General features: G+C 54.2%; 3 protein-coding genes and 1 long non-coding RNA gene across 5 annotated transcripts; 2 read left to right on the forward strand and 2 right to left on the reverse strand.

The window, feature by feature from the left end:
• The first annotated feature begins 141 nt into the window (after positions 1-141).
• APOA1 (apolipoprotein A1) lies at positions 142-2,210 on the forward strand. 2 transcript variants are annotated; one of them, XM_019647387.1, is made up of 4 exons: positions 142-260; positions 491-543; positions 748-901; positions 1,532-2,210. In XM_019647387.1, the coding sequence occupies exons 2-4, from the start codon at positions 501-503 to the stop codon at positions 2,094-2,096; spliced, it is 762 nt and encodes a 253-aa protein (XP_019502932.1). In that variant the 5' UTR covers positions 142-260; positions 491-500; the 3' UTR covers positions 2,097-2,210. The 2 variants fall into 2 exon arrangements, with proteins under 2 accessions (XP_019502932.1, XP_019502931.1); XM_019647386.1 differs by lacking the exon at positions 142-260 and having other exon boundaries at positions 432-543.
• Positions 2,211-6,073: 3,863 nt separating this feature from the next.
• Positions 6,074-8,519, reverse strand: APOC3 (apolipoprotein C3). The gene is made up of 4 exons (XM_019647382.1): positions 8,419-8,519; positions 7,699-7,766; positions 7,436-7,550; positions 6,074-6,375 (listed from the first exon to the last, which is right to left on the reverse strand). Exons 2-4 carry the CDS (start codon positions 7,751-7,753, stop codon positions 6,264-6,266), a joined length of 282 nt encoding a protein of 93 aa, XP_019502927.1. The 5' UTR covers positions 7,754-7,766; positions 8,419-8,519; the 3' UTR covers positions 6,074-6,263.
• Positions 8,520-9,069: 550 nt separating this feature from the next.
• LOC109385278 (uncharacterized) lies at positions 9,070-12,325 on the reverse strand. The gene is made up of 3 exons (XR_002124586.1): positions 12,217-12,325; positions 10,204-10,331; positions 9,070-9,248 (listed from the first exon to the last, which is right to left on the reverse strand). It is a non-coding gene; the product is annotated as an uncharacterized LOC109385278 (long non-coding RNA).
• A 138-nt stretch (positions 12,326-12,463) lies between these two features.
• APOA4 (apolipoprotein A4) lies at positions 12,464-15,215 on the forward strand. The gene is made up of 4 exons (XM_019647381.1): positions 12,464-12,606; positions 12,768-12,866; positions 13,213-13,339; positions 14,086-15,215. Exons 2-4 carry the CDS (start codon positions 12,818-12,820, stop codon positions 15,056-15,058), a joined length of 1,149 nt encoding a protein of 382 aa, XP_019502926.1. The 5' UTR covers positions 12,464-12,606; positions 12,768-12,817; the 3' UTR covers positions 15,059-15,215.
• The last annotated feature ends 3,733 nt before the right edge of the window (positions 15,216-18,948 follow it).

Genomic DNA, 18,948 nt, shown 5'->3' on the forward strand with positions numbered 1-18,948 from the left:
ACACCTGCAACCACCCTCCTCCCACGCCCTCCTGAACCCTTGATCCCTGGCCCTGCAGCCCCCGCAGCTTCCTGTTTGCCCACTCTATTTGTCCGGCCACAGGGACAGAGCTGATCCTTGAACTCTAACAAGTTCCACATCGCTGCTGGAACCAGTGAGCAGCAGCAAGGCCTGGGCTGCCTCCCAGCCCAGCCCCTGCTGGAGACATAAATAGGCCCGGGGAGAGCTGCTGCACAGCCACTGCTGAAGTGCTGCTCCAGGTAAGTGCTGCTGCCTGCCCCAGGTTCCTCTGGCTTCCCCAGCTCTAGCCATTCGAGGCTCATGCTCTGTGACCTTGGCTCTCGGCTCTGCCCCATGCTGGGGCTCTGGATACCTGAGGCCTTCTCTCTGTAACCCTCCGCCTCTTCCCCTGCCTGGAATGAGTGGGGGAGCATAGAGCTCTTCCACGCCAGAGGCCCGCGCGCTTAGACAGGCCCCTCTTCTCCTCCAGATCACTCAGAATGAAAGCCGTGGTGCTGACCTTGGCTGTGCTTTTCCTCACAGGTAGGTGCCCGCCCCCCACCTCCTGCCCCAACCTAGGAAGCCAGTCATCAGGGGAGCTCTTCTCCCTAAACCCCTATGGCCCACACTCCTGGGCACAGGGAGCAGAATCTCACCAGCCCCCTCTCTCCTGCCTCCAGGCCTGGACTTGCAGCTCAGATTCCGGCCCAGAGCTGGCCTGATCTCAGTCTCCCCTCTCACCCCCAGGGAGCCAGGCTTGGGAACTCTGGCCGCAAGATGAATCCCAGGCAAAATGGGATCGAGTGAAAGATTTGGCCGCCTTGTACGTGGATTCAGTCAAAGACAACGGCAGAGACTATGTGGCCCAGTTTGAAGCCTCCGCCTTGGGAAAACAGCTAAAGTAAGGACCCAGCCTGGGGTCTGGGGCAGGGGCAGGGGCAGGAGCTGCCGGTCTAGGGAACAGAGAGGCCTGTGGGAAGATGTAGCCACACTGGCCGAACCCTCACCTGCTATTTGATGGGCCCCATAGAAGGCATGGATGGAGAAACAGGAATGGGATTTCCAAGCTGGGTCACAGCCTCCTAACAAGCAACAGACCAGCACTGCCCGGTTAGTAATCACAGCACCACGTTCTGCCTGCAAGTGCAGCAAACCCCTTGCCATTCTTAACTCCCTTCTCTGCTGCTACTCAGCAACAGGGATGGCTGTCTTCAGAGAGGAGAATGGTCTGGAAGCATAGAGATGAGGTCCTTAGATGGCCCTGCTTTGGGAGCAGACAAGACTGGACAAAACCCAGCTGTCTTTCACTAGCTCTTCAGCCCATCTGTGCAATGTGATGTGTGTGGGGGGGGTGGGGGGCACTGGGTGCAACAGTGTATGGGAAAAGCCAGGCCCGGGTCTGACCCACAGCTACCGCACGTTCAGGGACAAGTTTTGCCCAGGTCTCACCACAAGTAAGCTGTGGCGCTGAGCCTGCAGCTCAGAGGGTGTCCGGGAGGTCCCCCCTGATGCCCTCTCTCCGCCCCTCCAGCCTGAAACTCCTGGAAAACTTGGACAGCTTGAGCACCACAGTCGACAAGCTGCGGGAACAGCTGGGCCCGGTTACCCAGGAGTTCTGGGATAGCCTGGAAAATGAGACAGAGGCGCTGAATCGAGAGATGAACAAAGAACTGGAGGAGGTGAAACAGAAGGTGCAGCCCTACCTGGACCGCTTCCAGAAGAAGTGGCAGGAGGAGGTGGTCCGCTACCAGCAGAAGGTGGCGCCGCTGGGCGAGGAGCTCCGCGACAGCGCGCGCCAGAAGCTGCAGGAGCTGCGCGACCGCGCGCGCAGCCACGTGGACACGCTGCGCCAGCAGCTGGCGCCTTATAGCGATGATCTGCGGGAGCGTCTGGCCACTCGGCTGCAGGCGCTCAAGGAGAGCGGCACCATCCTGTCTGCGTACCACAACAAGGCCAGCGAGCAACTGCGATTGCTGAGTGAGAATGCCAAGCCAGCGCTAGAGGACCTCCTTCAGGGCCTGCTGCCCATGTGGGAGGGCTTCAAGGACGGTGTCCTGACCGCCATGGAGGAGTTAACCAAGAAGCTGTTAGCCTAGTGAGATGCCCTTTGCCCCCTGGGACTCCTCCTGACCTCGGGACCAGAGGGGTCCTCTCTTCCAGCACCCCTTCCCATCATTCAGTTTCTTAGAATAAACGTTTCCAAAGCGGGACGTATGTGTCGGTTTGTATGCTTTTTGAAGCTTTATGATTTTTTTTAAAGATTTTATTGGGGAATTGGAGGGGGGGAACAGTGTTGGGGAATCGGGGAAGGGGAACAGACAAGTGGCTGTCCTTTTGTTCTTCAGTCTAGTTGTGGAGATCGTCGCTTCACTGGCCCAAGTTGGTATTATCATTGCGCTTTTCCCCGCCTAGGCAGTCGATCGCCAGCCACTGAACCGCCGCTCACGGCAGCTCTTGGCAGCTCACACTGGCTGCTGGCTGCTCACAGTAGCTTACGGCTGCAGCCTTCGCAGTTGCCGGAAACTCATGGCAGCCCAGCTCCAGGTCAAGCTGTTGTTCACCATCTTAGCTGTAGCAGGCACAGCATCACTGGTCCTCATGTGGGATCTGAACCGGGGCCCTGCTGCTCAGAGCTGGAGTCCCAAGCCAGTTCTAACCAGCGCGCCACTCGGCCAGCCCTAAGCTTCGATTATGATTTTTAAACAATAAAAAGTTCTCCAAAATAAAAGTCTGTCTTGGGAAAATGGGGGCGGGGTGAGGGTCGCTGGCAGGGACATCTGGGGAACCCGGGCAGGGTCCCTTGGCCAGCGGACAGGGACTGCCCCATTGATTTTCAATTCCAAACCTAGACCTCTCAGGGTCCTAATGTTGGAGGAGCTGCTAGGCCCTGGCTGCTTAGGAGTGAGGCAGTATGAGATCCCTTCCAAAGGAGGAACAGGAAGGACCAGGCAAAGCTATAGATAATTCAATGCTAGGTGCCCTGAAAGAGCTTCAATCAATATTGCAGTCCTGTCTGAAGAGGGTCAGGAGGCAGGGTTGGCTTTGCTGAGAGAAGTGGGTTCCCTGTCCCCAGAGGTGTTCCCATAGGCGGAGGACAGGAGCCTCTCCCAGCCCTCTGGCTCTGGGCAGGCGGGGCTGGGCCTCAAGGAGCCATTGGGACTTGAAGGATTTGGCGGGGCTCAGATGAAGAGCTTGGCCCTTGCTCCTTCCTCCTTTATTAATTCAACAACACTTAAACAAATGCTCTCCTTTTCTTTTTTTCACAAGGGCAGCCTGCCACTCCTCACATTCCCACCCTACCCCTGAAACAGCCAACGTGTCCTCAGGCAGGGCTGTGCAAACCAACCAACCCACCTTTAGGGCTCCAAGCCCTGCCACCCCCTTTTTCTGCCAGCTCTGGCCTGAGTCAGAAAAATAATCACCACCTCTTGCAGGGAATCAGCACATTTTTATTTTCAAAATGCTTTCAATATCCATCATCTCACTGCATCCTTCCCCAAACCCTGGGTAAACAGCCATTAAAAGCACAGTATGGATGAGGAAGCTGAAGCTTGGAGTTGGGAAGTCACTCGCCAAGGTTGAAGAGCTGGATGGGCGAGGTTGCCCTTTACAGACCCATTTGCCCCCGGGAATCCGTGGTTATTTAAAAAAATCAAGTGTGTGGCCAGGCACTCAAGTTTGTTCTGGTGCGCACACATGTACGCACATTCTCCTGTGTACATCCCTGTTCACAGTCAGCCCCTCTTCACTTTCACGTACATAGAGCCCTTGTATGTGCACATGGCTTTCACATATCTTCAAAGGTCTGGGCAGTGCGTTCATGGAGCCATCCCTACCCTCTCCCCTCAGGACCTTTGCCCCCTGGTGCAAGCCATTGGATAATCGCCCCTCCTCCATCTTAACTCTTGGATAAACCAGCAGGCTTTTTATTTATTTTTTTTTTTTTTAAAGATCTTTTTATTGGGGAGTTGGGGGAAGGGGAACAGACAAGTTGCTGTCCTTTTGTTCTTCAGTCTAGTTGTGGAGGACGTTGCTTCACTGGCCCAAGTTGGCACCATCATTGCGCTCTTCCCAGGCAAAGGCAGATCAGTTGCCGGCTTCTGGACGGCTGCTCACGCTGGCTGCCGGCTACACACGGTAGGCCATGGCAACCCACTGTAGCAGGGGCTGCAGCCTACACCATCCTGGCAATTCACGGCAGCCCAGCTCCAGGTTGAGCTATTGTTCAGCATCTTAGCTGTAGAGGGCGGTGTCACTGGCCCTCATATGTGGGATCCGAACCGGGGCCCTCTGGCATCCCAAGCCAGCTCTTAACCAATGCGCCACTCGGCCAGCCCCCAGCAGGCTTTTTAGTTCCTAACCATCCTGAGCTACAATAATAGGTATCAAGCCCAGGTTTGAGTGAGAGCATTTCCCAGGTGGTGCTGGTGTTCCTGGCCCAGTTGGGCAAGAAGAGAAGCCCAGGTGGATTTCCGAAGAGAGAGCAGAAGTCTTTCAGTGGGACTGGATGTATGAGTTCGGACAATTAAGTTCGCGAACTTGTTGCAATGATGTTGCTAACCTGTTTTGATATCAGAGGGATTATTCATTATGAATTTGTACCAACTGGACAGTTAACCAAGTTTACTATTTGGAAGTGCTGAAAAGGCTACATGAAAAAGTTAGATGAAAACAACCTGAACTTCTCACCAAGTTCATGGCTCTTGCATCACGACAATGCACCAGCTCACACGGCACTGTCTGTGAGGGAGTTTTTAGCCAGTAAACAAATAACTGTATTGGAACACTCTCCGTACTCACCTGATCTGGCCCCCAATGACTTCTTCCTTTACCTGAAGATAAAGGAAATATTGAAAGGAAGACATTTTGATGACATTCAGGACATCAAGGGTAGTACAACGACAGCTCTGATGTCCAGTCCAGAAAAAATTCCAAAATTGCTTTGGAGGGTGGACTAGGTGTTGGCGTCAGTACATAGCTTCCCAAAGGGAATACTTTGAAGGTGACCGTAGTGATATTCAGCAATGATGTATGTAGCACTTTTTCTAGGATGGATTCGCGAACTTAATTGTCTGACCTCATATGAATACTACCAAGATCTGTAAGGGAGCCCTCCGCAACCAGGCATAGGAGTAACTAAGCGTTTTTCTGTGTCAGCTGAGCAGAATATGGGCAGAGGTCTGGGTCTATTGTCTGCTGATTCTGTGATGTTGGACAAGTGCCTTTAGTTTTCTGAGCCTCAGTTTTTTCACTGGAAGAGTAGGGGACCTGCTCGAGCAGAGTGTGGTTCTGAAACTCCCTGACATGAACATCTGTTAGGTGCTGGGGACACAAGCAAAGCAGCTTCTGTGGGTGACCTTGGGTTCCTTCTTAGTTCCCAGGAGGCCCCTCCCCATTCCAATCCTGGTCCCAAGGGACAATCAGCTCAGCCTCTAGCAACAAAGACAGCCATTTACCAGGTACCTTTGATGTGCCAGGTACTATGCACTGTCTCATTTCATTCATTCATTCATTCATTCATCCATCCATCCATCCAACAAACCTATAATGGAGGGGATATTATTGTACAGGTAAGAAACTGAGGCTGATATAACATGATGGAGCCAAGACTAGAGCCTAGTTATATCTTACTCCAACCACTACCCCAGCGGCCTCCTTCCCTCAAGTGTGGTTGAGAGGGCCAGGCAGCCCAGGTAGTGCAAGTCAGCTCCATAATTTTGGTGAATACACACAGTATCAACTCTGATTATGACAAAAAAATGCCAGGCATAGTGCCTGGCATAGAGCACACACCCAAGTCATGTTGTACAACATTTGACAGTTTATCAAAGTATTGTTAAATCTATTATTCCATTTGCTCCTCCACATAAACCTGTCGAGGCAGGCAGGGTAGGTAGGGTTATTCCTACCTTACAGATGCAGAAACTCGGGCCCAGATACCACCCAGACACTAAAAGGTGGGTAGGGCACTGGCCTCAGGCCTGCCGGAGTTGGAGTCAGTCCAGTGCTTACCCACAGAGCAGCCCAAACATGCCCACGACCAAACATACATGGCGCACATGGGACGTCCCACTCACAGCAGCTTCTTGTCCAGCTTTATTGGGAGGACAGCATGCCTGGGGGTGGGTCAGGTCTGGGGAATGGGGTGGGAGGACACTGAGAATGCTGTTCCTTTCAAGCGACCTTCAGGAGCAGCCCTGGCGGTTGCAGGACCCACGGAGCCGGCAGGCTGGATGGGCAGGTGTGCTGGGGGTGTGGAGGTCTCAAACTGGAGCTGGTGTGGTCTCAAAAGTCGAATCCCAGAACCCGGAGACCTTGCCCTTAAGTGTGCTCCAGTAGTCCCTCAGGGAGTCGAAGCCATCAGTCATCCAGCCCCTGGGGGTGAAATCAGCAAAGGGGAACAACACAGGTGGGGGTGAGAGTTCATCTGTGCGCAGCAGCCACCACGGGGCCCCCACCATGTCCCCGCACCCTCTCAACCTCACCCAGCAATACCCCTGAGATCTCAGTCAGGGTCCCCTATGGCTCCGCCCAGGCAGAGGAGATGTGCACGGTAGTGACGGGACCCTAGTTGAGTCCAGCCCTTATTTCTCCAGGCTGGGGTGGACGTTTGTGCCCCCACTGATCTGAGGCAAGCTGGAGAGGAATGATTGGGCAAAGAGAGGTGTAAGGGCAGGGCTGTCATGCTGTCCTAGGCAAATGATGTCCCCTGGAGTTATACAACTTGGTGGCCTTTGAATGGGATGGGGCAGAGGGAAGCAGTCTCTCATTTGGAAAATCATTAGAGAGTTAATTAGCTTTGTGATCAAGGGCAGGTCACTTAACCTCTCTGAGCATTGATTTTCTCACCTGCAAAATGGGGGAAAACAATACCTACTCCGCAGCCGGTACTGAGGACTAAGAATGCTTGTGAGTGTTTCTGCCACGTAAATGCCGGCCAGCGTTGGTGGAGTGGAGGTGGGGAGAGGAGAGGACTAGAAGGCAGTGGGGTATGGTGGTGAAGGAAGGGCGGACTTCTGCTCACAAGGGGCCAAGGGCTTGGAACAAGGCAGAAACACACCCGAACACCCTGGGCTGAAACTGGGTCGGGCGGAGCCTCCCAGCCAAACCCCTAGTCAGATTATCAGAAGACAAAAATGGAAGTGGGGGCTAAAATGGCCTTTCTTAGAACCATGCAGGGCACCTGAGGGAGAAAAGAGGGACAGAAAAGGGAGAAGAGGCCGGGAGGAGACAGATGCCTCTGTCATCTCTCCACGGCAGCCTGAAAGAGCTGTGAGGGAACCCTGTTTTGTACACCAGAACATGGAAGCTCAGAGAGGTGCACGTCCTGGGTGGGCGTGGGAGAGCTACAGCCCTGTGGCCAGGGCTGTCACCAAGTCAGAGGCAGGTGGGAGCTGAGGGAGCTGGTGCCAAAGACAGGGAAGTGAGGGCATACCTGGCCACCAGGGACTCCTGCATGCTGGTCAGAGCGTCCTGGGCCGTCTTGCTGGCTTGCTGCACGTAGCCCTGCATGAAGCCCAAAAGGGAGGCATCCTCGTCCTCCAAGGCTCCTGCAAGGACAGCAGGTCTGAGTGGGATGCTCTTGGCTCCTGCCCAGCCAGCCATCAGTGCCCGGGATCACCAAGCCACCTCCCTGGGGTCCTCCAGGTAGACAGCTATCCCCACCTGCCCCCAGCCCTTTCCCCACAAGCTGCTTACGGACAGAGGCCAGGAGCGCCAGGAGGGTAGCAATGAGGAGGACCCGGGACTGCATGGTACCTCTGCTCCTGCAGGGAAGTGTCCTGTGAGGGGAACCCCAAGTACCCCCCTCCACCTCTCAGCCCTCCCTGGGGAAGTGTCATGGCCCCTAACGTGGAACTGAGCTGGGTCAAACCAGGCAGAGAGAGGGCCTGCACCCATGCTAATACAGGGAGATGAAGGGCATTCAGAAAGGGGACTCAGGGAGACGCAGCCCAGAGGGAAGGCGAGACGGGGTGGAGCAGAAAACCCCAGACTAAGAAGCAGGACACCTGGGTTCTGGCCTGGTTTCTGCCACTAACAAACATGCTGTGTGACTTTGGGTGGATTTCTGCCCCCTCCAGGCCTGTTTTTCTGTCTGGGATAGGACTGGGGTGTCTAAGGCTTCTTCCAATCCTAAACATGCAGAACGAGGGGACAGTGAACAGATCTGGAGCCAGTTCCAGTCCCAGTTCTGCCACTATACTCTATGTAGCTTTGGGTAAGTGAGCTCCCCTCACAGGCCTCAGTTTCCACCAGTGTGCAATTGGAGGTGGGGGCTGCTCATCAAGCCCTAAGTCTTCCTTGGCTTTAGCAAGCTCCTCCTCCTCCAGGCGTTGCCGACTGGGCCGGCAGAGACCCTCCTCTGCTCTACTCCGACCTTCTCTCCTGTCCCCCACCTCCCCCTCCCCAGGGCATTACCTGGAGCAGCTGCTTCTTGGAAGAAACTGAATAGGCAGACAAGAGGGCTCTGACCTGTTTTATATTGTCCCCAGGTCAGCGAGCATTTAGGGCCCAGTGAGCCGGGCAAAGGTCACCTGCTGATCAGTCTAGACCAGGGCCTGAGGCAGGGTGGCCAGCTACAGCCAGGACTGCTGGGAGAGTTGGGAAATCTCTAGAAGGCTGTGAGTGCCCATGCTGTTCTCTTGTCACCCCTGCAGCCCAGATGGAGCCTGGGGAGACTCCTATCGCTAGGGAGAGGATGGTGAGGTGGGAGAGACGAGCCAGAGGCCTCCAGACCCACCTTAGCCCTTCACATCTGGTCCCTTCCTCTCCCACCCCCAATCCCTGAAAACAGCCTGAACTGGGGGGAGAGTGGAGGATAAAGCTCAGGGCATTGGGATCGGGGTGTCTACAGTGAAGTCACAGAAAGCAGAGGCTTGTGTGGGGAGTGCAACACAGTTGAGTTCACACAGCACCCCTCCCCAGCATCTCCATCTCTGGCTTCAATCCCAGTGCCGCTTACCCAGAAGCCTCCTTGAGCTGGCCCAGGGGAGGGGTGGGTGGGAGAAGGGCCAAGGCCTTTGAGCCCAAGGACTTTGTCCTGCCCCTCCTCCCGTCTCCTCACCTTGCCCTCTGGACCCACAGATAACATTCCATGGCAGAGGTTGGGCTCATGGCTGGGGCCCTCCCCAAATTGTGGCAGCTGGGATCGAGTCCCAGTGCTGAGTACCTCTCACCACGGGTTGCAGATTCCTCAGCTTGGAAATAGCTGCCCTGTCAGAAGACCCAGCAGGCAGGGTGGTACGGACCTGGGTGGAGAAGCCAGGTGTGTGGGCCCACACAGCTGGGTCACAGCATGTCCTGAGGCCTGGGACCTTCTTTCTTTCTTTTTTTTTTTTTTAAAGATTTTTTTATTGGGGAATTGGGGGAAGGGGAACAGACAAGTTGCTGCCCTTTTGTTCTTCAGTCTAGTTGTGGAGGACGTTGCTTCACTGGCCCAAGTTGGCACCATCACTGAGCTCTTGCCGGGCGAGGCAGATCAGTCGCCGGCTTCTGGACGGCCGCTCACTGCAGCTGCTGGCCGCTCACGCTGGCTGCTGGCTACACACGGTAGCCCATGGCAGCCCACTGCCACAGGGGCTGCAGCCTATTCCATCCTGGCAACTCACGGCAGCCCAGCTCCAGGTTGAGCTGTTGTTCAGCATCTTAGCTGTGGAGGGCAGTGTCACTGGCCCTCATATGTGGGATCCGAACCGGGGCCCTCTGGCGTCCCAAGCCAGCTCTTAACCAACGCACCACTCGGCCGGCCCAGACCTTATCTCTTTCAAAGGGTTTGGCACTCCTAGCAGCTCCCAGCCTGGTTCTTGGTAGGGGTAAGGGCTATCTCAGTAGGGGCCGTCTCAGTGGTCAACCTAAGCTGCCTCTCCCTCCTTTCTCCTCTTCCTCCCTCCTGTCTGGCTCCTGGAATGAGGAGACTGCTCTGGGCTTGGCCCACAGACCTCTCTAGGGAGTAAAGGGGATGGGGAGCGGACACTTGACCAGCTGAGGCCATAAATGGTCCTCTGGGGTTAGGCTGACTCTCTCTGCTTCCACTTGTGTCCAAGTGAGGCTGAGTACATGAACCTCTGTTATCCTTGTTCCTGCCACTAGGATGGACTGGGCAGCTCTGATTCAGCCCTGCCAGCCAGAAGCCCTGGTTCACCATGCTTCTCCACACTGGAAGTTCCTACCCGGATCCTTCCCACTACCACAGAAGCTACCCACCTTTAGTTCCGCCCTGGGATAGGCTGGTATGGAGCATATGTGGGGACATGTGTCCACGTGACTTGCCTGTTCCTGGCTGGGCCTGTCCCTGACTGGGTCTGAGCTGTACCCAATCTCTGGGCTGACCCCTGTGGGTAGAGAGGAGAGTGGCTGTAGGTAATGCTGGACTCCCACCCTGATCACCTCACCAACCTTTAGGTCTATCTGTTGTACATACAAGGAGACTGAAGCTCAGAGAGGGACGCAACTCACCCAATATCACCATACCTTTTGTGCTCACCAATGTGGCCATCCCCCGACTCATAGGGCCAGGCCCAAAGAGAACCAGAGGCCCAGAGGAGGCAGTCTGCTCCTTCCATCCGCACTTGCATCCTCTAAGACTGGGCACAGGGCTCACCTTCTCCCCACCCCCCAGGACTAATCTGTTCACACAATGATACAAAACATGCAGACTGTGGGAAATACATGCATCATTAATGGCGGCCCACCCACCACATGTCAGGAGGCAACATAGCCTCCCCACAGCTATGGGTGCACGCACTGCCTGCACCAGTCCCTTTGCTCTAGTCCTTAGCTTTGTGCCCACAGACAGCTAATTTATCTGCACACTTATATGAATCTGCACACGTTCTGGCAGACACTCTCAGACATACTCAAACCAGCACAGACACTCCTGGGTGAGGGAGATGGACAAACTCTGAACCTGTCACACGCTGGCAGCACCTGCTATTCAGACAGTAAGTCCAGGAGGTCAAACTGCAGCTGAGGTGTCCCTCATGACTCACTGTCCTTCTCATCCCTGACTTGGGGATGGGAGCACCGAGCACCGGCCTTTTTGCCCACCCCAAGCTGAACTGTGCTTGATACAGGACCAGGGCAGATGGGTCAGTGTTTCAGGGAGTCAGCCTTTCAGGGGTAACACATGGGTAATGCTTGATGGGCACTGACTATGCACTAGGCACTGTTCCCAACATCACACAGGTTATCTCATGGAATCCTCACAGCCTAGGAGGCAGCTGAGGCTCAGAGAGGTTAAGAGACTTGCCCAAGATCACACAGACAGTGGGTTGGGGAGCCCAGATGCAAAACCAGGGAGTCTGACTCCAGAATCTGAACCTTTAACAACTACTGCAACACAGCATGGGCTGCTCCAGCGGGAGGAGCTCTCTGACACTGGAGGTGACCAGGACTGGTATGGGGACCCTGCAGGAGGGGTGCCAGCAACAGAAGGCCTTTTAGCTGTCTTCATCCCAAAAGCCATCCAACCATTTCTGGTTTACAAACAAGTGGAGATGTGGTAAATCAGGGTTCGCACAATGTGGTCTCTTGTAATGGCAGATAATTGGGATCCCCCCTACATGCCAGGCACTGTGCCCAAGGAGGGGAGCCAACAGTGCAATACGATGGATGTCATCTCATAGTCACTCAAGGTAGCATGGCATGGTCCAGGGGAGGGCGGATGTCTTTTTGTGATTGTGTAGGTGCCTTCATTTGGAGAGAAGGTTAGAAGTCCAAGTAGAAGACCTCTTGGACATCCCCACCATAACCCTCCCCACCCGGGTGAGAGGCCTCCTGAGAGCCTCAGTTCCCGGGGTTCGTCACAAGCTGACCACTCCTGCCCAGGGAGTGTAGCTGGTGGGCAGGAATCAGGCCTTGGGCTGTCCCACCCATCACCCTGCATCATGCACACCTGGCAACCTGCAGAGGGCTGGGTCTAACTCTGCCACACGTACGGGAGAGGTGAGCACTCTACTGTATTCCCTAGTTTGGTCCAAATCAGGAGAACAATGTTATTTATAACAACAATTTTTTACTGCTCACTCTTTGCCAGGCACTGTACTGCTCACTTCACAAGAAATACCTCAGTTAATATACCAAATAGCCCCATTTCTCAAAGGAGAAACAGGCTCAGAGCTAGGCCAAGTTGAATCACTAGACCAAGGCAGTGGTGGAACATGAGGAACATTTACAATTAAGCCCTTCAATACAGTGCACCTCCTGGGTGCACCTTACCAGAACCCTGGATCTTAGCTCGCTGCCCCCGTCTGTGGCCCAGGGTGTCCCAGTCCAGTGTCTTGTGCTCTGAGATGGAGTTAGGATTGGGTGATATGGGGGGTGAGGGGTGCTCTCTCCCCTGGGTTAGACAGAGGAGGCGTGAACTTTGTCCTCCTCCTGAAGCCTGGCACAGACCCAGAGCTGCCAGCAGAGCCTCTGAGGCATTAGTCCTGGGCTCGGGGGTTCCCCGGGCCTCATTTGTCCCACAGGTCATGGCTCCGTCACCCTCCTTTCTGTACTGGGTGGGGCACAATCAGGGAACAGCTGCTTCTGACTGCTGCCCAAGCCCCATTCTGCTGTCAGCTTCCACGTTGTCTTAGGGTCACAAAAGTCCAAGAGGCCTCCTTGGTATGTGTCACCTTCCAGCGTGGAGTCACACTGGGAGAGGAGGTGGGGAGGGCCGGCTGGCGGGGCTTTAAATATCTGGCTGACTCTGAGCTTCAGTCAGTTCAGACAGCAGCACAGGTGAGCCAGCTGAGAACCTCTCTTCCTGCTGCCTCTGATTCCAGGAAGCATCCAGTACAGTGCGAGACTCTTCCAGCCCAACAAGGAGCCCAGGATGTTCCTGAAGGCTGTGGTCCTGACCCTGGCCCTGACGGCTGTCACTGGTGAGTAGCAGCTGCCTTTGGATGGGGCTTTCAGGCAGGACCCCTCTGCTGCATCGAGTGGGGCAAGGCCAGGGGACTGTTCCCAGTGCCTGCTGGCCCCCAGCTGGATGGACAGGGCTGCCCAGTTGCTACCCAGCCCACAGGAGAGCTGGCCCATTCACAGCAGTAGGCCCACTGGCATTGGTGTTATGCCAGTTTCATATGCTCCTGTGGCCTCTAACTAGCCAAGCTGAGAGTGAAATCGGTAGCTGGGCTCCCCTACTATCATCCAATCTGAAGCATGGGGCTGCTGCAGAGGGACAAGGAAGGGGACAGGTCCTCATGAATTGCTCTGTGTCCTGCCCAGGTGGTCGGGCAGAGGTCAATGCCAACCAGGTGGCCTCTGTGATGTGGGACTACTTCAGCCAGCTGAGCAACAATGCCAAGGAGGCCGTGGAACATCTCCAGAAGTCTGAGCTCACCCAGCAGCTCAAGTAAGAGGGGCACAGCTTGCATGCAGGGTGGGGCTTCTTAAAGGCCATGTAATGTGTTGGCCAGGGCTGAGCTCGGAGGCGGGAGACCTGAGCTTAGTTGACCCTGAGGTCTCTGGACCTGGGCTCCACATATGTAAACAGGGAGGTTGGACTGAATAATCCCTAAGGTGTCTTCCTGTTTGAACTTTCTAGAGTGTGACGAATAGCCATATCTCAGCATTGAGGCTCATGGAAGAAAGGGAGGGAGGGAAATGTTGTGAGGGCTGGGTCTAACACGTTCCAGAAGGACAGGGCCCTGTGAAGTCATGGGATATTTGGGAAGCCTCTGAGAGAGGCACATGCAAGGAGACCAGCACCTTGTGTGGCTGGAAGACGCGGGAAGACATCCAGAACATAACCTATTAGAGAATGTGATCTCTGTCAGCTGGCAAGGACCTCAAAGTCCATTCTTTACAGATAGGGAGAGGGAAAGCAATCTGTTCGAGGTCACATGATAAATGTGACTCAAACTCTGGGAGAAATCCCAAGATACAAATTTAGTATAACAAATTGGTCTGTTACATCACTTGTCTCAAATCATCATACACCATAGGGAAGGTCATAGGGAAAAGATGGGTGAACGCGGTACCCCTGAACACTCACCTGTCCTAGGCAGGTGTGCATAAGGTGAGTGCTGTATCAGGAGACGAGGTCCTGGCATGTAACGCCGAGTGTAACCGTGGCTCCCTTGTGCCCTTCCCCGACAGCACCCTCTTCCAGGACAAACTTGGGGAAGTGAATACCTACGCGGGAGACCTGCAGAAGAAGCTGGTGCCCTTCGCCACGGAGCTGCATGAACGCCTGACCAAGGATTCGGAGAAGCTGAAGGAGGAGATTCGGCAGGAGCTGGAGGATCTGCGGAACCGGCTGCTGCCCCACGCCGAGGAGGTCAGCCAGAAGATCGGGGACAACGTGCGAGAGCTGCAGCAGCGCCTGGGGCCCTACGCGGATGAGCTGCGCACCCAGGTCAACACACATGCGGAGCAGCTGCGGAGCCAGCTGACGCCCTACGCGCAGCGCATGCAGACCGCGCTGCGGGAGAACGTGGACAACGTGCAGGCCTCGCTGACACCCTACGCCGATGAATTCAAAGCCAAGATCGACCAGAACGTAGAAGAGCTCAAGGGGCACCTCATTCCCTATGCGGATGACCTGAAGACCAAGATCGACCAGAACGTGGAGGAACTGCGCCGCAGCCTGTCTCCCTATGCGCAGGACGCCCAGGAGAAGCTCAACCGCCAGCTCGAGGGTCTGGCCTTCCAGATGAAGAAGAACGCCGAGGAGCTGAAGACCAAGATCTCGGCCAACGCCGAGGAGCTGCGGCAGAAGCTGGTGCCCGTGGCTGAGAATGTGCGTGACAAGGTGAGCGGCAACACCGAGGAGCTGCAGAAGTCGCTGACGGAGCTCAGCAGCCACCTGGACCAGCAGGTGGAGGAGTTCCGCCGCAAAGTGGGGCCTTACGGCGAGACCTTCAACAAAGCTTTGGTGCAGCAGGTGGAGCAGCTCAAGCAGACACTGGGCCCCCATGCGGGGGACGTGGAAGGCCACTTGAGCTTCCTGGAGAAGGATCTGAGGGACAAGGTCAACTCCTTCTTCAGCACCCTCAAGGAGAAAGAGAGCCAGGAAAAGCTCCTGGCCCTCCCCGAGCAGGAGCAGACACAGGTCGCCCTGGAGAGCTGAGCTGCCCTTGGTGCTCACGCCCCACCGCTGACACATGCCCTGCCCTGCCACCTGTCTGTCTATCTGTCCCAAAGCAATTCTTGTACGAGCTTGAGGACACATGTCCTGTGGAAAGGGACACTTCTTCTCGCTACTCAATAAAACTGCTGAGAAACTAGCCCAGTCTGGTTGCGGTTTGACTTCTCAGTGTTGAGGTTGGGAGGAGACCACTGCTTGGCAAAGCTTAGCAGAATCCAGCAGGGGGTACTTTGGGGGATACCAGGGCTGGGGAGATGAAACTGTGGGAGACGTGAGGGCAGGGTGTGCTGAGAGGGGTGTGGGTAGTGTGCTAAGGGAGAGGTAGGAAAAGGTGTCACACATTATCCAAAGACGAAATAGGCAGCCCACTGTATTCACTTAGCCAACAAATATTTATTGAGTGCCCTTTGTGTGCCAGCCATGATTCTAGGCACCCAACAATGGGCAAAACAGCTTTTGTGGAGCATGAGTCTGACATTGTGCTTCACTCTGAGGTGGCTACGGAAGTAAGCGAGACCTGGTCCCTGGCTTTGGAGAGCTCATGGCATAGTGGGGCGACTGCCATGCATAACCCCTCCTTGCATAGCTCTTCTGTGCCTGTAACTTGACTTACTTTATGTGAACTTCGGTTTAGTCCACCCCACCCCACTGCCATTATAAAATTGATCATGCTTATTGTAGAAATTTCTTGACTGCTAAACCCATGGTTTCCAGGGCTGAGGAATGAGGCCAAGAGACATGGATGAGTCCTGGGGGCTGGGATGAAGCAGGTGCCTGGGGCTTACAGGGCCCTCATGTGCTCTGCACAGGGGCCTCCTGCACAGGTGCCTGCCTGTCTGGGGCTGAGGTTGTTAGCTACTGGGGTAGATGTCAGGGGAAGAGGAGTTGAGCCCCAAGCAGTCTCATCAGCACAGCCAGCTATGGGCGGCTGCAGCCTCTGGAATGGGCTCTCCCTCCGCCTCAGGAGACTCACAGACTCCTCGAGGAGGAAGCTTCAAAGAAGAGCCAGTTCAAGCCAGTTCCACCCAAATGATTTATATCCTGACTGTTACCTCTGATCCCAGGTCTGCAAGTCCAGCCCAACTCCTTTCCTTCCCAGAATGGGGTGCAGGCCTTTCAGGGTTTTCCTCAAAGATACCCAGAACACATCCTAGGGGCAGGGTCCTGGGGAGAGTGTTCTGGGGCCTCCTGTCTCCATCCCTCCTTCCCAAGGTGCTCTCAGGACAGTAGCCTCACAGGCATGGTCTGGCCCAGGCCTGTCTTGCTCTGGCCCCTGTGCCAGCCTGAGCGTCTGTCTATTGGGAAGGGTTCCACTTGGGAATCAAGCAAACCTGAGCTTGAATCCTGGCTTTTCTGCTGACTGTGGGGTGATTTAAGGCAGATAATTTGACCTCTTTTGGAAGATTGGAATGATAACGCTCAGCGCACAGAGTTGTGAGGGTTTGATGGGATGGTGTATGTTAAGCACTTAGCACAATATTGGGCAGAGTAAATGTGCAGTGACTGTTCCCACGTTGAGGCTGCCACTGAGCACAAGATGCCCAATAAGTGGGATTGCCTCTCTCTGCTCACTCCTTGTCCCTGCTGACATCAGGTCACATGCTCGATAACATGAGGCCACCAGAGCCGGCCAAGGGCAGACCCCTGGGCCTCCCTGGCCCTGGCTGCTCTCAGGTCCACTAGAAGGGCAGGAACCTACCTGTGAAAACACCTTGATAACCCATCAGGCACCTGGAGGTTTACTGGCTGGCTTTAGGAAGGGGCCAAACAGAACAAGGCACTAAAAGGAAGTGGGACAGAGGGTTAGCAGGTTTCTGAAAGCTTCAGAGGTTTTCTCAGCCCTCATGTGAGGGCCTCCTGGCTGAGCGCTGCCTCCAGGATCTCTGGGGCCTCAATGACTCCCAGAGCCTGGTCCTGAGCACGAGTCTTTGACAGTCTCCCCCACAGTCTCCCAGAGCCCTCCTGCTGGTCTCTGAGGGTCCTGCCATGGACCTGGTCCCACTGGATGAAGAATGCCTCTCCTATGCCTAGATTTCTCACCTGGTCTTCAGTCTCCTGGGTCCCCGACCTGGCAGATGTCTGCTGGCAGTAGCATCACTCTTGGCTGCCCAGCCTCTGAACGTCTGTTGGCTTATTTGGGGGAATTTCTTACTTCTGAGTCTTGATGGGTGTCAAAGTCTGCCTCCCAAGAGAGACACTAAAAATGCCAGCATCTTCCCTTTCATGCCCGCCTCCTTTCCTCTAAAGTATGACATGGGACCTACGCTCAGCAAATCAGATGCAGTATCCCAGACTCAGAATAAGGAGCTGGTGTAAAGCAACAGGGAGAGTATACAATCCTGGCTGGGGTGGGCAGGGGCAGTGGGGCAGCAGCAGCCAGTTTGCAACCAGGCTAGAAGCTCAGTCCATGGCTGCCAGGCATGCTGAGCTATCCTGGCTCAACAGTGGCAGCAGTGTTGTCCCCACAGCTATAGTTCTGTGGAGTGATTGTGGCCATGTTTCCCCCTTAGCTTCCCTTATTTTTGTCTATTTTCCCAGCCAGTTCTCCAGCTTTCCTTAAACATTCCAGAACTATTTGAGTAAACTCATTTTCTGCTTGTTTCTTCCAGAGTAGTTTTCTGTGAAGCTTGGTTAACATGTCCCTTCTCTCTTGCAATGGTTTCTCCCGCTGTGGCTCTTGGAAGCTATACCTGATCCTGTTCTAGTTGGTTCTGTTGATTTGTCTGAGATATACATGTTAGTCTTCTTTAGAGATGGTTCTGTCTTTCAAGTAAGTCAGTCTTCCTCTTCTGTTCTAAGCTAGTGTGTAGGCTATGTCTCTGTGCCTTAGTCAGCCAAGAGATGTCCCTAGCAGCTAAGAAAAGTGGATAGCTGAGGTCAGGAAATGACCGTTGTGGGCAGCCAACTCTATCCACCCTTTTCAGAGGTGCTCTGACAACCACATGCAGGTCTTCCATGAGGTCCTGAGTTAAAAAAAAAAAACACTCTGATTTGGTTTGGGGAATCTGTTTATTTATGGGAAGGTGTCCAAGATATTTTAAGAAAAAAAAAATCAAGGTTCTGAATATTATGCACTCTACAGCCCCATTTGCATATTTGTATATGAATGTGTAAGGAGGTAAAAAGTCAGTTAATTCAACAGCTAGACCTAGAATTCCACATGGAGAGAGAACTATATTTGGTGGTCCACGCTGGCTGCTAAAGTGGAAACCTTGAAGAACTAGCTGGAAGAAGACCATGAAACAGAGATGGCTTCAACTGTTCTGTGCTTCCCTATACAGGCATCTGAGAGGTAATGAATACTGGGAAATGGAGGGAGGTCACAGAAGGGAAAACGGAATAAAAGAGGAGGCTGAAGTTCCTCCTCCCAAATGCTGGCCAATGAGGAACATCTAGTGACAGAACGTTGCAGAACTTTCATATGCAGGGATGGCAATAAAGCTGACAATTTGCACTTACTATTGCTAACAGCTTTTAAAAACTGTGGTACATGATGTACCACATCCACTCACAAGAGACTGTAATCCTCACAACAGACTGTGACATGAAAGGTGCTGTAGATGAGGAGAAGTCAATTCAGAATAGTGAGGTACATTACCTAGCCAGTGGTGGAACTGAGGCTGGAACCCCGGCTGTCCAGCTACAGGACTTTTATTTTTTTTATTTATATTTTTTTTATTGGGGAATTGGGGGAGGGGAACAGTGCTGGGGAACAGGCAAGGGGAACAAACAAGTTGCTGTCCTTTTTATTCTTCAGTCTAGTTGTGGAGGACACTGCTTCACTGGCCCATGTTGGTATTATCATTGCGCTCTTCCCGGGTGAGGCAGATCGGTTGCCGGCCTCTGGATGGCCGCTCACGCCGGCTGCCAGC

This window comes from Hipposideros armiger, unplaced genomic scaffold (genome assembly GCF_001890085.2).
Source record: "Hipposideros armiger isolate ML-2016 unplaced genomic scaffold, ASM189008v1 scaffold_111, whole genome shotgun sequence".
Taxonomy (NCBI): domain Eukaryota; kingdom Metazoa; phylum Chordata; class Mammalia; order Chiroptera; family Hipposideridae; genus Hipposideros; species Hipposideros armiger.